Source organism: Palaemon carinicauda, chromosome 33 (genome assembly GCF_036898095.1).
Source record: "Palaemon carinicauda isolate YSFRI2023 chromosome 33, ASM3689809v2, whole genome shotgun sequence".
NCBI classification, from domain to species: Eukaryota; Metazoa; Arthropoda; class Malacostraca; order Decapoda; family Palaemonidae; genus Palaemon; species Palaemon carinicauda.
Window position 1 is genome coordinate 11,722,899 of NC_090757.1, and position 23,035 is coordinate 11,745,933.

Consider the following 23,035-nt stretch of genomic DNA (forward strand, 5'->3'; position numbering starts at 1 on the left):
AGGGTGACTTACCCCTTAGGAAGGGTGGAAAGTCCCCAGCCTTACTGACTTCTGCTTGCCCGGGGGCTCGATCCCTCAGTGAACAGCACTAGAGAGGGAGCCCCTGTACCTCACAAGTTCCTAGCATCGCTAAGAACGAGTGGCGTACATAAGCAGTGTAAGGAGGAAAGTGTGACTCATCCTATGAAGTTGACCTTGAGACCTTCAGATAGGAATTCTAGGATAGGACGTTCCCCATACCACCTCGTCAGGGTATGGGAGACGCAACAGTATTAAGCTTAATACTAGGAGCACAAAGAAGCATGGGTTACCTGCAGAGGTCGAGGTCAGCTATGCGAGGACCAGGATGCTGCTTCCCCAAGAGAGGGGACAATGAAGAAAGAAGTAAGGGTCAGACATACTCTTTCATTCACGCAGACTAAGACCGGGTAACAACGCCCTCAACCTACTGCTACTTGTCCAAAAGGAGCCTGAGGTTAGACCAGCTGTTGTGCAGCCACCACAGGGCCGATAAAAAACGTATCGAGGCTCCTGTGGGTCACGTCTTGCAGGTAGTGGGCTGTGAGGTCGTTTGACGCTTCCAGACCCCAGCTTGAAGTACCTGCGTCACAGAGAAGTTTCTCTTGAAGGCCAGGGATGTAGCAATACCCCTGACATCGTGGGCCCAAGGGCGACGTGACGGAGGAGGGTCAGGATTCAGGGCACGGTGGATAACCCTTCGAATCCAAGCTGAGATGGTGTTCCTGGTGACCCTCCTCTTAGTCCTGCCTGTGCTCACAAACAAAGCTCGCACATGAGGACGGACTGCAGCCATTCTCTTCAAGTAGTGCCTCAGACACCTCACTGGACATAGTAGCAGCTGGTCTGGGTCACTTGTTACAGAACGGAGACTCGCTATCCTGAAAGAGTCGAACCGAGGATCCGGCACTCCAGGATTCTGAGTCTTGGCAACAAACTCAGGGACGAACCTGAACGTTACCTCCCCCCATCCCCTTGAATGGGCGATGTCGTACGAGAGACCATGAAGTTCACTAACTCGCTTGGCCGAAGCCAAAGCGAGTAGGAAAGCCGTCTTCCAAGACAGGTGGTGATCGGAGGCCTGGTGTAATGGCTCGAAGGGAGGTCTCAAGAGACCTGAGGACTCGAACCACGTTCCAAGGAGGGGGTCTCACTTCCGACTGGGGGCAGGTAAGCTCATAGCTACGTATGAGTAAAGAGAGTTCTAGCGATGAAGAAATATCCACGCCCTTCAATCTGAAGGCCAAGCTTAAGGCTGAGCGATAGCCTTTCACTGCCGAGACAGAAAGGCGCATTTCTTCTCGCAGATACACGAGGAAATCCGCTATTGCTGGAATAGTGGCATCGAGTGGAGAGATACCCCTTCCACGGCACCAACCACAAAAGACTCTCCACTTTGCTTGGTAGACTCCCTCAGAGGACCTTCGCAGGTGCCGAGACATTCTCTCCGCAACCTGTTGCGAAAAGCCTCTCTCCGCGAGGAGACGCTGGATAGTCTCCAGGCGTGAAGCCGAAGCAAGGCTACGGCCCTGTGAGGGACGCTGGAGTGGGGTTGTCTGAGAAGCTCGTGTCGTGGAGGAAGCTCCCTTGGGAGTTCCGTCAGGAGTTGCAGAAGGTCCGGAAACCATTCCGCGTGATGCCATAGCGGAGCTACCAGAGTCATCGAACAGTTGACCGATAGTCTGGTCCTGTTGAGCACCCTTCTCATCAGACAGAACGGTGGGAAGGCGTACACGTCGATGTTGTCCCACCGTTGCTGGAAAGCATCTTGCCAGAGTGCCTTGGGGTCCGGGACTGGTGAGCAGTACAGGGGCAGCTTGAAGTTCAAGGCTGTCGCGAACAAGTCCACAGTCGGGGAACCCCACAAAGTCAGGACTTTGTTGGCTATCTGTGGATCCAAAGACCACTCGGTACTCACTATCTGCGAAGCCCTGCTCAGACTGTCGGCGAGCACATTCCTCTTGCCAGGAATGAAGCGAGCTGATAGTGTTATCGAATGGACTTCGGTCCACCTCAGAGTCTCTACTGCAAGATGGGATAGCTGTTGCGAAAAAGTGCCTCCCTGCTTGTTGATATAAGCCACTACCGTGGTGTTGTCGCTCATCACCACCACGGAGTGACCGGCCAGGGACCGTTGGAACTGCTGAAGAGCCAGAAAGACGGCCTTCAATTCTAGCAGGTTGATGTGTAGGCACTTTTCTGATTCTGACCAAAGGCCTGAGGCCCTCTGGTTCAGAACGTGCGCCCCCCACCCTTCTTTTGACGCGTCCGAAAACAGTCAATTCCGGGGGGAGGACGAGAAGACTCACTCCCTTCCGCAGGTTCTCATCGGCCAGCCACCACCGCAAGTCCGTCTGTTCCAGAGACCCCATTGGGATCAGAATGTCCGGGGAATCGGATCCTTGATTCCACCGGGACTTGAGCCGCCATTGAAGGGATCTCATCCTGAGGCGGCTGTTTGGAACCAGACGGGCCAGGGAGGATAGGAGGCCTAAGAGATGCAACCACGATTGGGCGGGGAGTTCTTTTCGCCTGAGGAAGGGTTCCGCCACCCTCCTCAGCCTTGCTATCCGGTCGTCTGATGGAAAGGCTTTGTGGAGATTGGTGTCTATTAGCATGCCTAGATAAACCAGTTGTTGGGACGGCTGCAGAGAGGACTTCTTGAGGTTTACCACGATCCCCAGATCCTGGCAAAGATCCAGAAGCCTGTCTCGGTGCCGAAGAAGGGTCGACTCCGAGTCTGCTAGGATCAGCCAATCGTCCAGGTAACGAAGGAGACGAATGCCGTTCCTGTGTTCCCAAGATGAAATCAACGTGAACACACTGGTGAACACCTGAGGAGCTGTGGAGAGACCGAAACACAGCACCTTGAACTGGTAGATCTTGTTGTCTAGGCAGAATTTCAGGTACTTCCTGGAAAATGGATGGATTGGGATCTGGAAGTACGCGTCCTTTAGATACAGTGTGCACATGAAGTCTTGTGGTCTCACCGCAAGTCTGACCGTGTCTGCTGTCTCCATGCTGAACCGGGTTTGTTTGACAAACCTGTTCAGAGCTGAGAGATCGATGACGGGTCTCCAGCCTCCAGTAGCCTTCTTTACAAGAAAGAGTCGACTGAAGAAGCCTGGGGATCCGTCCACGACCTCCTGGAGAGCACCCTTCTCGAGCATGGTCCCGACTTCGGCCTGGAGGGCCAGCCCCTTTGCCGATCCCGTGGCATAAGAGCTCAACGACACTGGATTCGCTGTCAGGGGAGGTATAGATGTTGTGAACGGGACGCGATAGCCTTGGCCGATCACAGAGACCCTCCAAGCATCGGCCCCGTGTTGCTGCCACCTGCGGACGCAACGCTGAAGGCATCCCCCCACAGGTGGACATGCAGGGGGACTGCCACCCCTAGGGCTTGCGGCCGCGGCCGCCACCCCTAGGAGTCTTGCCTCCCCTGGAGGACTTACCGCCCCTCTTGACCTTGGCTGGAAAGGGCTGGAGCTTAGACACCACCTTCTTAGCTGCCAGTGCCTGTTTGGGAGCCTTACAAGGCTGTTGCTGCTGTTGTGGCGGGGCTGGAGGCTTATAGGGCCGAGTTGTAAGGGCCCTATGGAGGAGGGAGTCCGTGCTGGATTTCCTCCACCTCTCAGCCGTTCGCTCCATGTCTTGAGGCTTAAACAGGCTCTACCCCAGAAGGGAAGCATGTCGGAGCCTACACACATCTACGGCGGGGACCTTCGGATGGAATCTCTCGGACACAGCATCGCGACGCTTCAACACCGAGTTGGCCCAAAGGGTGGTAACCTGGTGCGCCAAAAACTCGATAGAGCGGGTGCCCGAGAGCAAGGTCTCTAGGGCCTTCCTATTGGTCTCCTTGGACAAGTCCTCCGATCGCAATAGGATGCCCAGAGATCCTAGCCTAAAGTCCAGCCACGAAGTGGCCTGCATGGCACACTTAGCGACCTTCTCGTGGTTAAGGATCTCTGCCGCCGAGAACGACACCTGACGGGCAGAGAGTTTCTCAAGGGGAACTCCCTTCGCCAGCTCCTCCACAGAGTGATGGAGAGGAAGAGCGAGGTTGTACTCACCCAGGATCTCGAAATACCTCCTCTGCTGAAGACGAGGAGGAGGGATGAGCTTGTTCCCGGCAGTGGAACGACTGGGGGAGGCAAGAAGTGCGAGCTGAGCGTTGGCCCTAGACCTGGCACTCTTCAGCCCCCGAGACCAGGGCAGAGCCGCACTGGTCTTAGGGGCCTTCCGAACGTCAAACACTTCATCCAAAATCGTGTCTTTGCCTTCACGGGGGGCGATGACTGGATCCATAAGCCCGTTAAGTTGCCTTATCAGGCTTAGGACCTGCCAGAAGGCATGTTCGGATTCTTGCTGTTCTCCTCCCTGCGGGCTAGCAGCTAAGTCTCCTGCCCCAGGGATCTCTTCCTGGGGTGACACGTGGACATTCCCCTGGGTAGTCGTGGGTTCCTGACGAATCCTTGCAGAGGATTTAGGGACGGTCTTGGTCCTTGGATTCCCTCCTGGGAGGGATACAAGATCCCAACAACGAGGTTCGAGGGGCCCCTTCCTCCCGAGACGATTCTCCTGCATGAAGCGAAGTCTCCCCCCCTGGTGCCGAGGGGAAGACTACCGCCCCACTGGACTCACCTGAGGACGGAAAGGCCTCGTCCACGGGAGAAGGAGAGAGCACTCGTGCAGGAGAAGGGACCTTCGCGACCGACCTCTTGGGAACCAACTTAGCCCTGGGGGAAGTCACCACGAAGTCCACTCCTCTCTTTCTCTTCAGCGTAGGAGAGACAGCCGTTGGTTTGTTACCCTGGCCGGCGAGTGCTGGTTTCATAACCCTCACTAATGCCCGTGCCAGAGGACCAAACCAAGTCTGTTGCTCCAAGGACACAGAGTCCGAAATCCTCGCTAAAGGGAAAGGGATCGGGCGATCCTTTGGAGTGGACACCACGGTACCTGCCTGAAAAGAAGGTGGGGAAGAATGATCTACTAACCTCTCCTTGTCCTGCACTACCAACCTGTGTTTGGATGGAGGTGATCCCGAGTGCCGTCTAGGAGCACGCGTTCCTGCTGCTACCACCGGCTGCGGAATTCGCCGCGAACGATGGTCGCGCGGGAGCGCGGGCGAGTGGGCGCGAGGGTGGGCAGGTAAATGAACGCGTGTCCGAGGCGACGAACGCAAGCGTTGGCGCGACGGCGAGGGAAAGCGCTGCCGCGTAGGTGAGGAAAACCGCTGGCGATGTAGATCCACAGGCGATCGATGACGAGCTGGTTAGTGCAGTCGCTCAAGTTGGCGATGGCGCGATGTGGCATGTCAACGCATTGGCGAGCGATGGTGAGCAGCATGCGCAGGTGAATGACCGCGTAATGGCAAGCGATGGCGAGCAGCATGCGCAGGTGAATGATCACGTGATGGGGTGCGATGGTGATCAGCATCCGCAGGAGGGCGATCGTGCAATGGCGAGCGATGGCGAGCAGCATGCGCAGGAGGGCGATCGTGTGATGGCGAGCGATGGCGAGCAGCATGCGCAGGTGGGCGATCGCGAGATGGGATGCGATGGTGATCAGCATGCGCAGGAGGGCGATCGTGCAATGGTGAGCGATGGCGAGCAGCATGCGCAGGAGGGTGATCGCGTCATGGCGAGCTAGAAGCTGGCGAACCATGTTCCTTCAGGAGCGTTGGAGAACGTTGGCGCGCTAGCTGTCGCTGTTGAATAGGCGATACTAAGATCGCCTGTGCGCGCTGGCAAGCAGGTGAACGCTGGCGAGGAGGTAATCGCTGGCGCGTAGGTGATCGCTGGCGAGTAGAAGGTCGACGCGTGTCATGTGAAAGGACAGGTGGCGCGGCGCGTTCACGAGCAGGAACTGGAAGATCGCTGGCGCGTTGGCGAACATGACACACTCGCAGCACGATGTTGCGTAGCCACAGGACCAGGCAGATGGTGAGCAGGGAGCTCAGAAGGAACTAAAGGCTGGTCAGAGACCGCAGGGCGATGGTCCTCAAATGAGCGCTGACGCTCAGAAGAGAGCTGACGAGCAGGAGAGCGCTGGCGAGGGGGGCGAACATCAGGAGAGAGCCGACGAGCAGGAGAGTCTTGGCGAGCAGGAGAGCGCTGAAGATCAGGAGAGCGCTGGCAAGCAGGAGAGCGCCTGTGCGCTAGCACTGCTCGCGGAAGGGAAGGATCCCTTAGCCCCGAAGGGACCGTTGCCCACCGGGTGACGAGTTCTCCAGAAGGGGAAGATCTGGCAGGAGATGGTGAACGCTCTGCAGAGAGGTTCAAGGAAGGCGGAGCTGTAGGTTGAGGCTGACGAGGAGAGTCCCCCCGGGAGGATGAAGACCCAAAAAGGCGCCTCTTAGTCCCCCTGTAAGGGGAAGGGAGGCCCTTGTGGCGTAGCGGACGGTGAGCCTTACGGCGGAGGCGGCCTCGGGGAAGATCGTCAGGACCATCAGTCCTCCGAAGGGGAGAGTCCGTCAAAGCACTTCCCTCAGAAGGAAGCTGAGCAGCAGCCGAGACCGAAGGACTCACTTCCCCCTTCGAAGGATGTACAGAAGGGGGAGGAGAGCCTTTAGCACCATCATCCGCAACAGCACCTGCGGCGGATTGCCCAGCCACGTCGGAGGCCTCTGTCACCACGACGTCGACAATAGACAGAGGGTCTACCTCTGCTACCGCCGGCGACTGCTTAACAGCGGCCCCTAACGAGACAAGGTCAATAAGAGCGACCCTGGAGGGCAAGCCCTTAAGCCCCAGGGACGACCAAATCTGTAAAAGATCATCACTGGTTAAGGCATTATCAATAACCTCCCCCGGAGGAGGAGGGGGAACCGCCTCGCTATGGGAGGCGACGCCCTCTCCCCCCACCGAAGGTCGGGAAACAGAACAAGGGCCTGCGCTCCCACTCGGCCGACTCTCCTTAGGAGGCGGACGAGGGGGAGCTTCGGAGGAGGTTTGGGCGGCGGAAGAAGAGTCCCGAGAACCTTCCTCCTTCAAGGCTAACCCCGGAGGAGAACGGTCTCTCTTGGACTTCTTCTTACGCCGACGGCCAAACCTCTCCCACTGGGAGGCAGACCACTCCCTGCACTCACGGCACGTTCTCCTGGTCACACCGTCGGCCCCGACATTGAGGGCAGAGGGTGTGCGGATCCGTATTTACGTCCGACATGAAAGTCCCACAAGGACGATCGGCAACTCCAGGGCATGTACGCATTGTAAAGAAATAATAATGAAGGTCAACTTCCAACCAACACACACGCTGAAAAGAAAAAGCAGAAAATTAAAGGCTGTCACGAGGACGATGAGCAGACACGTCTGATCACCGCCGAGCCAAAAGTGAAGTGAAGCAAGTCACCGGTGTGTGGAGGGGGGAGGGGTAGCAAGCTACCCTTTCCCACCCCCCGCTAACTAGCGCGGGGGTAATTAACCCTCGTTAAAACTATTGGCTCGTCATTTCAGCTGCGCTAAAAGGTAAACCCTCTGTAAATAGCGTGGTTTGTATTTCGGTTACGGAACAAAGTAAAATTCAGGTACTTTCCTGTGCGTAAGGTTTACATGATATGGTAGTTTTATCTTAGGAACATACATGACTGTGAACAAAAACAAAAAAATTTCTAGCATTTCACTTACCTGAAAATTGTCTGTGAAATCATCCCTATCCTTAAGTCTCTGCAGTATTCCCTCTCTTCCTCTTCTCCTTATCTCATCACTAGTTAAGCCATTTCCTCTCCCTGATGAAGAAAAACCCCTTCCTCGGCGACCTTGGCCAAGTCTGTTGCCCTGTAACACACTTGTGTTTCGGCCACGTGCGGCACCTGTCAGATTTAGATTAGCTAGTTTAAAGTATAGGAATAAGTTCAGTGCTCGTCAAAATTTCATTAAATTTGCCTTGTTGGAGCCCTTGAGTTCATAGCATCCAGCTTTTCCAACTAATATGTTATTTTCCTTAGTAAAATAAATTTTTGAATATACTTACCCGATGATCATGTAGCTGTCAACTCCGTTGCCCGACAGAAATCTAAGGTCGGGATACGCCAGCGATCGCTATACAGGTGGGGGTGTACACAACAGCGCCATCTGTGAGCAGGTACTCAAGTACTTCTTGTCAACAAGAACTCAATTTTCTCCTCGGTCCACTGGTTCTCTATGGGGAGGAAGGGAGGGTCCTTAAATTCATGATCATCGGGTAAGTATATTCAAAAATTTATTTTACTAAGGAAAATAACATTTTTCAATATTAATCTTACCCGATGATCATGTAGCTGATTCACACCCAGGGTGGTGGGTGGAGACCAGCATACATGTTAACATTAGAAGCTAAGTATCCCGTATTTCATTTTAGCAGTTATTCAAAATAACAAACATAAAATAAATAAGTACCTGGTAAGGAAGTCGACTTGAACCATTACTCTGCCTTTTTTAAGTACGTCTTCCTTACTGAGCCTAGCGATCCTCTTAGGATGCTGAGCGACTCCTAGGTGCTGAAGTATGAAGGGCTGCAACCCATACTAAAGGACCTCATCACAACCTCTAATCTAGGCGCTTCTCAAGAAAGAATTTGACCACCCGCCAAATCAACCAGGATGCGGAAGGCTTCTTAGCCTTCCGTACAACCCAAAAACAACAATAAAAAGCATTTCAAGAGAAAGATTAAAAAAGGTTATGGGATTATGGGAATGTAGTGGCTGAGCCCTCACCTACTACTGCACTCGCTGCTACGAATGGTCCCAGGGTGTAGCAGTTCTCGTAAAGAGACTTGACATCTTTGAGATAAAATGATGCGAACACTGACTTGCTTCTTCAATAGGTTGCATCCATAACACTCTGCAGAGAACGGTTCTGTTTGAAGGCCACTGAAGTAGCGACAGCCCTAACTTCATGTGTCCTTACCTTCAGCAAAGCAAGGTCTTCTTCCTTCAGATGAGAATGGGCCTCTCTAATCAGAAGCCTGATGTAGTAAGAAACTGCGTTCTTAGACATCGGTAAAGCAGGTTTCTTGATAGAACACCATAAAGCTTCTGATTGTCCTCGTAATGGCTTTGTCCGTCTTAAATAGTACTTAAGAGCTCTTACTGGGCAAAGTACTCTCTCTAGTTCGTTCCCCACCAAGTTGGACAGGCTTGGGATCTCGAACGACTTGGGCCAAGGACGAGAAGGAAGCTCGTTTTTAGCCAAAAAACCGAGCTGCAAGGAACACGTAGCCGTTTCAGATGTAAAACCTATGTTCCTGCTGAAGGCGTGGATCTCACTTTTAGCTGTTGCTAAGCAAACGAGGAAAAGAGTCTTTAATGTGAGATCCTTAAAAGAGGCTGATTGAAGCGGTTCGAATCTTGCTGACATCTGGAACCTTAAAACCACGTCTAGGTTCCAGCCTGGTGTGGACAACCGACGTTCCTTTGAGGTCTCAAAAGACCTAAGGAGGTCCTGTAGATCTTTGTTGGTGGAAAGATCCAAGCCTCTGTGGCGAAAGACCGCTGCCAACATGCTTCTGTAACCCTTGATCGTAGGAGCTGATAGGGATCTTACATTCCTTAGATGTAACAGGAAGTCAGCTATCTGCGTTACAGAGGTACTGGTTGAGGAAACTGCATTCGCCTTGCACCAGCTTCTGAAGACTTCCCATTTTGACTGATAGACTCTGAGAGTGGATGTCCTCCTTGCTCTGGCAATCGCTCTGGCTGCCTCCTTCGAAAAGCCTCTAGCTCTTGAGAGTCTTTCGATAGTCTGAAGGCAGTCAGACGAAGAGCGTGGAGGCTTGGGTGTACCTTCTTTACGTGTGGCTGACGCAGAAGGTCCACTCTTAGAGGAAGAGTCCTGGGAACGTCCACTAGCCATTGCAGTACCTCGGTGAACCATTCTCTCGCGGGCCAGAGGGGAGCAACCAACGTCAACCGTGTCCCTTCGTGAGAGGCGAACTTCTGAAGTACCCTGTTGACAATCTTGAACGGAGGGAACGCATACAGGTCTAGATGGGACCAATCCAGCAGAAAGGCATCCACGTGAACTGCTGCTGGGTCTGGAATCGGAGAACAATACATCGGGAGCCTCTTGGTCATCGAGGTAGCGAATAGATCTATGGTGGGCTGACCCCACAGGGCCCATAGTCTGCTGCAAACATTCTTGTGAAGGGTCCACTCTGTGGGGATGACCTGACCCTTCCGGCTGAGGCGATCTTCCATGACATTCATGTCGCCCTGAATGAACCTCGTTACCAGCGAAATCTTTCGATCTTTTGACCAAATGAGGAGGTCCCTTGCGATCTCGAACAACTTCCTCGAATGAGTCCCTCCTTGCTTGGAGATGTACGCCAAGGCTGTGGTGTTGTCGGAGTTCACCTCCACCACCTTGCTTAGCTGGAGGGACTTGAAGTTTATCAAGGCCAGATGAACTGCCAAAAGCTCCTTGCAGTTGATGTGAAGTGTCCTTTGCTCCTGATTCCACGTGCCCGAGCATTCCTGTCCGTCCAGTGTCGCACCCCAGCCCGTGTCCGATGCGTCCGAGAAGAGACGGTGGTCGGGGGTCTGAACAGCCAATGGTAGACCTTCCTTGAGAAGAATGCTGTTCTTCCACCACGTCAGTGTAGACCTCATCTCTTCGGAAATAGGCACTGAGACCGCCTCTAGCGTCATGTCCTTTCTCCAGTGAGCAGCTAGATGATACTGAAGGGGGCGGAGGTGGAGTCTCCCTAACTCGATGAACTGGGCCAGCGATGAAAGTGTCCCTGTTAGACTCATCCACTGCCTGACTGAACATCGGTTCCTTCTCAGCATGCTCTGGATGCATTCTAGGGCTTGATTGATCCTTGGGGCCGACGGAAAAGCCCGAAAAGCTCGACTCTGAATCTCCATACCTAGATAGACAATGGTCTGGGATGGGACGAGTTGGGACTTCTCTATATTGACCAGGAGGCCCAATTCCTTGGTCAGATCCATAGTCCATCTGAGATTCTCCAGACAGCGACGACTTGACGGAGCTCTTAAAAGCCAGTCGTCCAAATAGAGGGAGGCTCTGATGTCTGCCAAGTGAAGGAATTTGGCAATATTCCTCATCAGTTTGGTAAACACAAGAGGTGCCGTGCAAAGGCCAAAGCACAGGGCTTGGAACTGGTACACAACCTTTCCAAAGACGAACCTTAGGAAAGGTTGGGAGTCTGGATGGATGGGGACGTGAAAGTACGCGTCTTTCAGGTCTAACGAGACCATCCAGTCTTCCTTCCTGACCGCTGCTAGGACCGACTTCGTCGTCTCCATCGTGAACGTCTGCTTGGTGACAAAAGCATTGAGAGCACTGACGTCCAGCACCGGTCTCCAACCTCCTGTCTTCTTCGCTACCAGGAAGAGACGGTTGTAGAAGCCCGGGGATTGATGGTCCCGGACTATGACTACCGCTCCCTTTTGTAGCAAGAGCGACACCTCTTGTTGCAACGCTAGCCTCTTGTCCTTCTCCTTGTAGTTGGGAGAGAGGTTGATGGGAGATGTTGCTAGAGGGGGACTGCGGCAGAACGGAATTCTGTACCCCTCCCTTAGCAACTTCACAGACTGAGCGTCTGCACCTCTGCTCTCCCAAGCTTGCCAGAAGTTCTTGAGCCTGGCTCCCACTGCTGTCTGGAGAGGAAGGCAGTCAGATCCTGCCTTTTGCGGACTTGGAACCCTTCTTGGATTTGCCACGGTGACTGTCGGCACGGGTACCTCCTCTGCTGGAGGTTCTGCCACGAAAGGGCGGGATGAACCTAGTTGCTGGTGTGTCCACTGCTGCAGAACGGAAAGGTCTAGGCACGGAAGGTAAAGCTTTAGCCTTACGTGCGGAAGATGCCATCAGGTCATGGGTATCCTTCTGGATCAACGAGGCAGCCATCCCCTTGATCAGCTCCTCCGGAAACAGACACTTGGAGAGAGGAGCAAACAACATCTCCGACTTCTGGCAAGGAGTGATCCCAGACGACAAGAAGGAGCAAAGATGTTCTCTCTTCTTAAGCACTCCCGACACGTACGAAGCCGCAAGCTCACCAGATCCATCCCGAATGGCTTTGTCCATGCTAGACATGATAAGCATGGCAGAGTCCTTATCCAAAGGGGAAGTCTTTCTGCTTAACGCTCCCAAACACCAATCGAGGAAGTTGAAGATCTCAAAAGCACGAAAGACTCCCTTCAACAGATGATCCATGTCAGAAAAGGACCAGCAAATCTTAGATCGTCTCATAGCCAGCCTGCGGGGAGTCAACCAGACTTGAGAAGTCGCCCTGAGCAGAGGCAGGAACTCCCAAGCCGGGTTCCTCTCCCGTGGCATACCAGACGCTAGATTTGGAAGCAAGCTTGGTAGGCGGAAAGATGAAAGCAGTCTTTCCCAGTTGCTTCTTGGACTGCAACCACTCTCCCATAACCCTCAAAGCTCTCTTGGATGAGCGTGCGAGGACAAGTTTGGTGAAGGCAGGAGCTGCTGACTGCATGCCCAGAGCAAACTCGGAGGGAGGAGAGCGAGGGGTTGCAGACACAAACTGTTCCGGATACAAGTCCCTGAACAAGGCAAGGACTTTCCGAAAGTCTAAGGAGGGAGGCGTAGACTTGGGTCCTTCTAAGTCGGAGTGCGGTTCGTCCAAATGTGCAGCTTCGTCATCCGATACTCCATCATCCGAAAGCTGAGTAGGAAGTGGCAAAGGTGGAGCAGAAAGCTGAACGGCTGAATCCGGCAGCACGGGTGCATGCGTAGCTGCTGCGGATCCAACATCATGCCGCTGCTGGTCAGTCTGCGAGCTGGCAACAACAAAAGCAGAGTGCTGGTGCGTGGGAGGGACTGCCGTGGGTTGCGGAGCATGCCGTATGGGATGCGGAGCATGCCGCATGGGTTGCGGAGCATGCCGCATTGTGTCAAAACACGGCAGCTCTACAGCACCTTCCCACTGCTGATGCGGTAGCTCACGCATGTCAACGGAGGGTGCAGCATGAACATGCGTCTGGCAGGGTGGACTGCGCATCGGTGGTGGAGCTCTCACAGGTGGAGTGTGGGAGCAGGCAGCCGCAGTATCTGCTGAGCGCACAACCGTGGCAGGTTGTAGGTTAACTGGTGCCGTGTCAACCTTCTCAGCACGATACTCCTGCATAAAGGAAGCAAGCTGAGACTGCATAGTCTGCAGCATGGACCACTTAGGATCTACCGTGGTTGGTGCGGCAACAGACGGAGTAGTTGCCTGCTGCGGAACCACTCTACCTCTCTTGGGAGGTGTGCAGTCTTCGGAAGACTGCGGCGAGTCCGAACTGACCCAGTGGCTACACCTGGGCCGTTGGACTCGCTCGGAAGGGACCTTACGCTTGAGAGGTTGTGAGACCTTGGTCCAATGTTTCTTCCGCGAAACTTCTTCCACAGATGAGGAATGTTTGTGGATGGGACGATCTCTGACAGATACGTCCGCAACCACTGAGGGTACATCCGTACGCTGATCAAGGCCTGCCGAACTCTTTGGTCCTTCGACATTGCTTCTCCCCTGGGCTTGGGAGCTTGCAAGAGGTCCCGGACTGGGAGGACGACTGGCACGAACAGATGTACCCTCATGCGCAACACTGACACTGACACTTTTCACTTCACTTGCACTCACAACACTTCCCACTGCACTTTGCGCTTTCAGCTCTTTGACATCTGCCAAAAGCTGATTACGGTCATTAGCCAATGACTCCACTCTGTCACCAAGAGCCTGAATGGCACGCATCATATCCGCCATGGAGGGCTGAGCACTAGTAGCAGGGTCGGGAGTCACCACTACAGGGGAAGGAATAGGTTGAGGGGCATGGGGAGAGGAAAAATCAAAAGAGCGAGAAGAACTCCTCCTGATCCTATCCTTCTCTAGCCTACGTGCATTTTTAAGGAATTCGTTAAAATCGAATTCCGAAAGCCCAGCGCATTCCTCACATCGATCTTCCAATTGACAGGATTTACCCCTACAATTGGAACAAACGGTGTGAGGATCTATGGAGGCCTTCGGAAGACGCCTAGTACAAGCCCTAACACTACACTGCCTGTACTTAGGGACTTGAGACTGGTCAGACATCTTGAATTATAGAGATAGTCAAGGGGGAATTCCAAAATCTAGCAAAGTTCGTTAACAATTAATCCAAATTAAATCAAAAAGCTTGCTAAGCTAATGATAAAGATTCCTGAATAGCGAAGGCTAAAATCTAGAGCGAAAACATCACCAAAATCGTGAAAAACAACTCCAGAATCAACAGCGTATCCAAGTAGGTCTTGCCGGTGGCACGACAGAGGAAAAATTGAGTTCTTGTTGACAAGAAGTACTTGAGTACCTGCTCACAGATGGCGCTGTTGTGTACACCCCCACCTGTATAGCGATCGCTGGCGTATCCCGACCTTAGATTTCTGTCGGGCAACGGAGTTGACAGCTACATGATCATCGGGCAAGATTAATATTGAAAAAATACTAATAATAATGATAGAATTATGACTTTGGCCAGCATTGGGACCTACGACCCAATTAAGTGTCCTTACATGAGTTAATTAAAAACTACTTTAAATTGATATAAAAACTTAGCCTACCTTAAAAACACACAAACATTTTCATAGTGTTGGCAAAATTTGACAAACCTTCCAGTACACAGCAAATCTCTTAAAACACTCATTGTAATACATTTTATTGATGACAGTAAAGAAGCACAACAGCCCTCAAAGAGACCTAGGAGTCAGTCTGAAATGAAAGCTAATAACATAGTCAAACCATAAATCTAGTTTCTACACAATCTAAGCAAAACTGCTTTAATATTTATGCCTTTACTTTACTTAAGAATTTAGTTAAGGTTTTGAAAATCACCAAAAAAAAAGATGAGCCGTTACATCATCTGCTTCTGTAAAATCTACCGTGATCGGCAAGAAAAAAGCAGTGGTTACTTATGTCATGAAGTGACTACATATACATATGATAGGAATATATATATATATATATATATATATAAAAAAAAAAAAACGCACTGCTTAACCTATTGACGATGCAGGCTAAGACAAGATTGCTATTTGAGATGGTTTACACAAACGTTTAGTCACAGATGGTTTCAACATTTTTTAGAATGATAATAATTTCCACAATGTCCTAGTTAGCGGTGAAGCTGCAAATGCTGATAATGTAGGAGCTCAAAAACTTTCTAAAGAATTCAACAGATTATTGTTGAAGAAAAATATTTGCCAATACAAACATTCAACGTGGATGAATACAGTTTTGTACTGGAAGGGAATGCCTGGACCCACAAGTTGTACATTCATTAAGAAATAAAGACTTTGCCTGGATTTAACTTTTTAAGAGTGCATATCTTGTGTTTCTGGCTATACTGTAAACCAAAGTCTTTCATGAACCACCTCCCAAAACTAAAGGGAAATAGCAAAAGCAAGCAATCACTTGCTTCCAGTTCATTTATGCTGCAATGCAAATATAAGTTACTTAAAACTGATAATTACCTTTAACTCCAAATTTTGTAGTCAAAACACGAAGCCCTCTGCCACGGCCATTGTTCCCAAAACCCCTATTTCCAAGTGCACGACCTCTTCCCCCAGGTGGTCCCAGCCTGTTTCTCTGAAATTCTGTATACTGCTCTGTATTTCCTGTATTGATATTTCCTCTGCCTCGGCCCCTGCCCCTCATCTTTCCCCTCTGATTGCTTTTGCCTCCACGCCTACCTTGGCGTTTCAGTTTTATGATGTCATCTGGAATATAGAAAAAGTAAAAGTTTAAACAATTTTGTTTTTAAAACAAAACCCATCCTTACCAGAGTTCATTTCTGTATTTTAGTATGAAACTAAGAAACTCTATAAAAATACTTTTGACACTTAATGAATAATGAAGTTACAATACTAAACTCAAATTAATTCTAACTGAATCTAGTAGAGTAGTATCCTGTTACTTATATGAAAACAGTACAGTAACTCATAAAAATTACATGAAAAATTATTACAACCATCTGCAAGCCATATATTCACAATTGAACCAATAATGTACACAAACAGATAACTTGTCTTTACATCAACCTTATTTCAGTGCAGTGTGGTAATAAAAATGAAGCAATGTCAATTATCCTATAAAGTCTCAAGCTCTTAGGGAAGTAACTAAAGAGGCAAATTTTCCTTCAGCAGTTTCCTAACAGTAGTCTTTTTCAAGTCACGAGAAGTTCACAAGGCTAAAGGCCAGTTATGAATGCTTCAAAACTGAACAAATCCTTAATATGAATATATCATTCAATGGGATATTCAGCTCCTATTACTTCGGTTATCAAAAAGGTGATTAGATGTTCTCAAAAGATCTCAAATTTATAAAGTAATTTGTATTTTTCCTAAGTATACAAACCTTATAATTTAAATAGAACACCCAAGTAACTCACCCAGATCACTAGTTACTTCCTAAGAGAAGGAACTGTAAATCATGAAAATATGGAATCAGTGATCGACGAATTTCAAGTTTTGCTACAAAGTTGGGAACCAATGATAAAATAACCTACTGTATCTCCAGTGCTCGAAGTTGGAGAACAAATAGTCAGTGCAATTAGCTTATGCACTATTTGAAGCCAAAGCAAGGAGAAAAATTTTTTTCTAAGGTAAGGTCCCTTCTGAGGTTAGTCAACAGTTTACAGTATAAGGAGCTCTCATTAAGGACTGCAACTGCCTTGGTCATATCCCAGGCTGGAGGTCAAAGGGGCGGCTTTCCCTTTCGTAAGTGTGTCAGATAGTCAGCCACGAGTGGAATAGAGGCACAGAGAAGAAATCCTTCCATGGCTGCAATCACAGAAAATGGTCTGAGGTATTGGGAAACCTCCTGCGGTGTTTCGAGCAAACAGCCACTTTCTTAGAAGAGGTGCAGGATAACCTTTACCTGTGAAGTGATAGAGACTTCATCGAGCTGTGGAACTCGTGCAAGTGGGGCTGACGAAGCACATTGTGGCAAGGTGGAAGATTTCTCAGAGTCATTACTAGTAGGTGCAGAAGGTCCAGGTACCATTCTGCTTGAGGCCATATCAGAGCTGCTAGAATCAACTATAGATCTAGGGATGATAAAACTTTGTTTATCACCTTCTGAAGGAGGCAAAAATGCAGAAAAGCATAGATGCAAAGGCTATGCCAGAGGCGCTGGAATACGTCCTTGAGTGCTGCTGCCGGGTCTAGCACTCTTAACCAATAGATTGGTAATTTCTTGTTGGAAAACCCCACAAAGTTATGAGTCTTGTCGCTACTTGGGGACACAAAGACCATTCTTAATCAACTATCTGATCCTGGGGACTCAACATGCCCGCTATGACAGTCATTTTACTGGGAATAAACTGGGCTGAGACAAATATTACATTGTGGACTAACCAGTCATGCATCAATACAGCTAAGAAGCAGAGAAGCTGTGATACTGCGCTGCCTTCTTTGTTGGCCCAAGCCAATACGGTTGCATTGACATTCATCAGTGCAACCGAGTGGGTGGTTAGCACCGACTGGAAATGTTGCAAGACAAAATAAGCTACCTTCAACTCCAGAACAGTGGTATGAAGACTTGTCCTCTAGTAACCTCAGTCTTGAAGTTAGATGGTCATTGAGATGGTCCCTCTATCCTCTCTTTGACACATCAATCAATCAAACAAAAGGAGATCAAGAGAAGGATGAAGATGAACATTGCGCATGCTTCTTCTTCTTCATCACTGGGACCAGATCAGGGATCAGAGTAACCCAGGGAACAGGGGTACCACACACATTGGCCTTGGCAACCTTCTTACAATTACGCCCAATTATGGGACAAACAACTTCCTGCTGACCCAGGAACCACTTTATGGGCTTCCATAGTCCTCTTGAGAATGGAGAGAACGACCATGGTTCCTGACACTGGGGGCACTACTACGCCTTTCACCATTGGCGTCACCAAGACCATTTAGGACACTTGCCCAGGTGTAGCTACTAGCACCCTCAACAAAGTCATGGAGGGCCTACCTGAAAAACCTAAGGAAATCCAAGACTTCCTTAGGTCAAAATCATTGTCAACAGCCTGTATGGTCAAAGGCAGCAAAAGATTTCAACGTGGTGTTCTTGGACATTGCCAAGCTAGACCCTAGCAAATACTTTGCTTGCTTCTTCTCATTCAGGGTATATGCCTGCCACTGCACAGGAGGCTACGACCTGCACTTGGCGCATGGGGATAACAACGAACAATCGTGCCACCTACAAGAGGCACAGAGGTGTTGTGGAACCACAGTCAGTTTAGCCATAAACACGTCGTAGTGTCCACCCCTCTCTTGGACAAACATGAACTACTGTAATTGCTTCCAATCCTATTATCCTATAATCACAACTGCATAATTTCCAGTAGAGAAAAATAAAATGAAGAGGGGGAGAGCATCCTCACCCCACGCCTTCACCAGCTGGATAACTGTTTGTTATCCAAGTCTTAAAGACTGCTGCAGCTCGCGCTGAACAATCTCCCTAATTAAAGGGTGAGGGTTTGTATGGTACGTAGGAACAGTAAGTAATAACATCCTAACTTCACCTAGCCTAACCTAACTTAAATAAAATTAAGGGTAACTACATGATAAATATCGGAAAATTTGTTAGTTTAGTGAACTAACATGATACTTTAATTTATAGCCAAATGCATGAAACATATTTTTCCTACTTGCCATCATGTGTTTTATGCATTTCTGACCATAATTATTGGGGCAAACCATCCTTTTATGAGTTTTTGGGGAACCCCAGTAGAAAATCAAGGTTTTTTTGTTAGGGAAATGGCCAAAAACGATTGATTTGGAACAATAATAATGGTCAGAAATGCCAAATAAACACAAGATAACCAGTTGGAAAAATATATAGTTCATATAAGTGGCTAAAAATGAAAGTATCATAATTATCCAATTCACTTCACATCCCTCTAATGGCTTTTGCTTCGCCGTGGCTTGCTTCACTCGCAATCAAACATTACATCACTGCTCCTATTTTCTGGAAAGTGGCACATGTTGAGCTGCACTCGCAAGCTCCCCTGGGTCATTATTTCAGAGTTATTTTTTACTTTCACATGAGCAACCATACCTATACACTGAACGGAGAGCGTTTTCATCATAATGTCGACATAGATAAATTACACTAAATTTAAAAAAGAAATACGCTTTCAAAATAACCTGTACTTCCCCCTCTTGGAGACTTCTATATGTGATTTTGGTGAAGCTGAAACTGAAAGGGAGGGTGGGAAAAAATGGCCGTTGTAGAACATTTAGGAACTTATGCATAAATAATTGGAAGCTCGTAATTGGTTTACAAAAAGCCAGGTAATGGTTACCCATACAAAAAACAATGCTGGCAAAAGCGTATGAAGTAAAGCATGTTCAATAACTCACCATCAGTCTCCCAAATGTAAACAATGGAGTTAGAGCAAGAATTAGCCTTCACATTTCAATCAACTGACATGCAAGTTATTATGCCCCAGCCCCAATTTAACATAGAGAAAAATGCAAAACTAGCCAGCACTCATCCATTTCTTATAACAAATTTCAGTTTTGCTAGTAATTAAAGTATCATACATCAACCAAATTAAATATGGTTTATGTCTACACATACATGTACATATTTCTTGAGCTTCCAATTATTTATGCATAAGTTCCTAGGTGTTTTACAACAATTATTTTTCGCCTTCTTCCTTTTCAGCATGAGTGCCAATACAATGGGGAGTCTCGGACCGAGTTATATCTATTTCTAAATTTATAGTAGTAATTTCCTTTATTTTGGAAACATTTTACGCATAACACAACAATTTTATTCTTCATCATGAAAAAAAAAAAGAAAAAAAAAAAAGAGAGAGAGAGAGAGAGAGAGAGAGAGAGAGAGAGAGAGAGAGAGAGAGAGAGAGAGAGAGAGAGAGAGAGAGAGAGAGAGAGAGAGAGAGAGAGACTTACAGGTTATAACCAAACTGAAGCAACAGTTTGAACCTTATTACCTAGTTCGGCAGTTAAGAATAACTTGGATACCTATTTTCGTATAAATACAGTTCATAAAATTCCCGACCCTCCTGTCCAAAAATGGACATCTCATATTTCATTAGCCATTTTTTGCATTATTAGCTCTGGTACCCATTTGTAACCTCCAATCATAACTGGGTACGTGTGTAGTTCGTCGGGTTGCCAGGCCTGCTGCTCGCATAAAAACAAGAATCCTTCCTATCATCATCACCCATAATTTATTGTATCGACAAATAAGTTGGTTAATGAAGTAATGCTAATCGTTCACTTACTGGTCTTCACTCATCCGTGGCTCGCTACGCTTGTACTGATACATTACTTTATTGCCCCTCTGTTCAGGCAAACAGTGCATGCTGCGCTACGCACATTAGCCAAGTTGGAGAGTATTTTGGCGGACAAAACATGTGACCCAATGTTATACACTAGCCCATAACTGTTGTTTCAGTCATGTGACTTTCTATTAGCCAACCTCCCACCTCAATAGTTGCTATGCAAGTTCTACCTTTGTTAATACAAGCTCTTACCCTAAGTTATATTTACCCTGTAATACACTACAATAATACCAAAAGATATTCGTATTAACAGCATCCAAGAAAGATGGCCATCTCCCTTTTGGAGAAAACAAGAAGTGTTACTCGTGTGTTTTTCAACTTTCATGACTAGGTTAACCTAGGATACATGACAAACCACAATTTCAGGTGAAGACAGGTTGAATTTCCATCTTAGGGTAAGCTAAGTATACGGAGGTCTAAGGGTAGGACGCAAGTGGGGGTATAGCCCGTCCCTGATTTCTAACTGGGTAACCCCCATTATCGGTGGATATATTCGTGTATATCTTGCTATTTATTTACTAGCCCCAAAAATAAATTTAACTTTAAAAGGAAACGTGAGTTTTCCTATAAGAAAAAAATTTATTAAAAAATGTTGTTCTGACTGGTGTGACGGTCTGAACGATCCCCCGGTCTCAGAATTCTCCTTGATAATCTGCGCATGCGTGAACATGACCGTTTGCCAGTGTCTACGAGGTTCATGTTCTATTTTCCATTAATGTTAGCGTGCGCAGCTCAACATTACCGCTTGCCAGTACGTACGAGCTTGATGTTTTATTTTCATGCGAACGAAGCGAGCTAATGGCAGAAAAAAACCATTATACAATGTCAAGGAGAATTCTGAGACCGGGGGATCGTTCAGACCGTTACACCGGGTTGAATTTTCATCTTAGGGTAAGCTACGGATATGGAGGTCTAAGGGTAGGACGCAAGTGGGGGTATAGCCCGTCCCTGATTTCTAACTGGGTAACCCCCATTATTGGTGGATTTTTTCGTGTATATCTTGCTATTTATTTACTAGCCCCAAAAATAAATTTAACTTTCAAAGGAAACGTGAGTTTTCCTATAAGAAAAACATTTATTAAAAAATGTTGTTCTGACCGGAACTATAATAAAACCAACAGTAAATGTAGTTCATTGGGACAGGGTAAGCTATAAAAATAAGGTAGTCTAGGAGAAAGGTCTCAAGTGGCGTATCCCCCACCCCAGGTAGGCAAGTAGGTAAGGATATGGCTCCTAGGTTAGGTAGGGTAGGAAACCTTAGGTTAGGTGGTGTTCTTGAATCTATTTACCTTATTAAATGTGTTTCCTTTTCAGTCTGTCCCCGCAAACTACAAATGCTCCTAAAATCCAATAGTGTTCTACAGTAACTAGCATAATTAAAAATAACTGATAGTCTCTAGTATTAGTATTATTTGCTAAGCTACTACCCTAATTGGAAAAGCAGGATGCTATAAGCCCAGGGGCTCCAACAGGGAAAATAGCTCACTGAAGAAAGAAAAAAATAATGCCACGACTGCACCAGTCCAAGAATAACTGATGATAAAAGTGGCACTCTATAAAGAAGTCAATGTCAATACAAACCTAAAATAATATCTAGCCTAATATAAATCCTCATTTATAGTTAGACCAGAGATAGGCTACTCTTGGTAGATAATACAGCAAAGCCTAAGCTACCTGCCGAGTGACCTCCATTAAAAATAGCCAATACATAATATTTCCCGACATTCTTTAACGGCTGACATCATTCAATCAAGGAAAAAACGTTCGATTTTGACAATTGTAAAGAAGTAGGGGCTAAGCCACGACACCAGCACCGTACAAGCAGGGTCAAGTGCTTAAAGGGTCCCTAAATAATTACAGCTCGAAAACAGCCTCGACAATAAATACAGATTGAATTTCAATGCGGAAGTTACAAATAAATGCCACTTTCAACTCACAAAATGCACAACTTACCTAATGACATACTCAACGGGTCGTCAGAAGCCATAGCATAGAGTTGCAGACAAATCCTCTGTTATTTTGTCACTGAGTGAACGCCAAAGAAGCGAACGTTTATATCAAACATTCAACTCGCGTTCATTGTTCAATTATTTTTTTTATCTCATAGATCCCTAACTTTACAGTTTACTAATAACTTCTATTTGTTTTCAAAATTTCATTTTAATAGGCTTTTTTCAATGGCAAATTCCTATTTGTATGTATTATGAAAGATTACACGGTTACTAAGCGTAAGGGATGGCTAACTTTACAATTTACAAATAACGTCTATTTTGCTTTTCAAAATTTCATTTTCATATCTTTATTCAATGGCAAATTCTTATTTGTATGTACTCTGAAAGGTTATACGAATAATAAGCGTAAATCATAAAAGCTTAGATTGAATTGCAATATACTATTAAGTTTAACGTATCCTTCGATTTTCAAAATTCCATTCGTATATCTTTTTTCGATATGAAATTTGGATCATTAGAAAAATTGCGCAACTAATCAACATAAATTATAAAAACCTAGATTGACTTTATAAACTACGCAAATAATAATATTACCACTTGCGACTGGATCTATTTCAATTCTTTTACATTTAAACGTTCCACTTTGAATGCGTTACTGCTGGTAAGCATATATACTTATGCAATATGCATGAACTAAAAATCTAGAGAAAATAGATACACACCTTTATTACGCTTCTGTGGTGTAGGCCCAAGGTATTGCTATAGGCAAG

The 23,035-nt window shown here is 47.7% G+C and overlaps 1 protein-coding gene across 3 annotated transcripts in view; it reads right to left on the reverse strand.

Annotated features, from left to right (window-relative positions):
- The window catches only part of LOC137625846 (uncharacterized), a 44,232-nt gene that overhangs the window by 19,989 nt on the left and 1,208 nt on the right, over positions 1-23,035 (reverse strand). The window contains exons 1-3 of one of the 3 annotated variants that reach the window (XM_068356748.1): positions 22,267-22,424; positions 15,471-15,716; positions 7,650-7,834 (exon numbers count right to left, since the gene is read on the reverse strand). In XM_068356748.1, coding sequence (XP_068212849.1) covers positions 7,650-7,834; positions 15,471-15,716; positions 22,267-22,300 — 465 coding nt within the window. In that variant the 5' untranslated portion in view covers positions 22,301-22,424. Of the gene's footprint in view, positions 1-7,649; positions 7,853-15,470; positions 15,717-22,266; positions 22,425-23,035 lie in introns of those variants that run through there. The other 2 variants (XM_068356746.1, XM_068356749.1) reach the window with 2 other exon arrangements.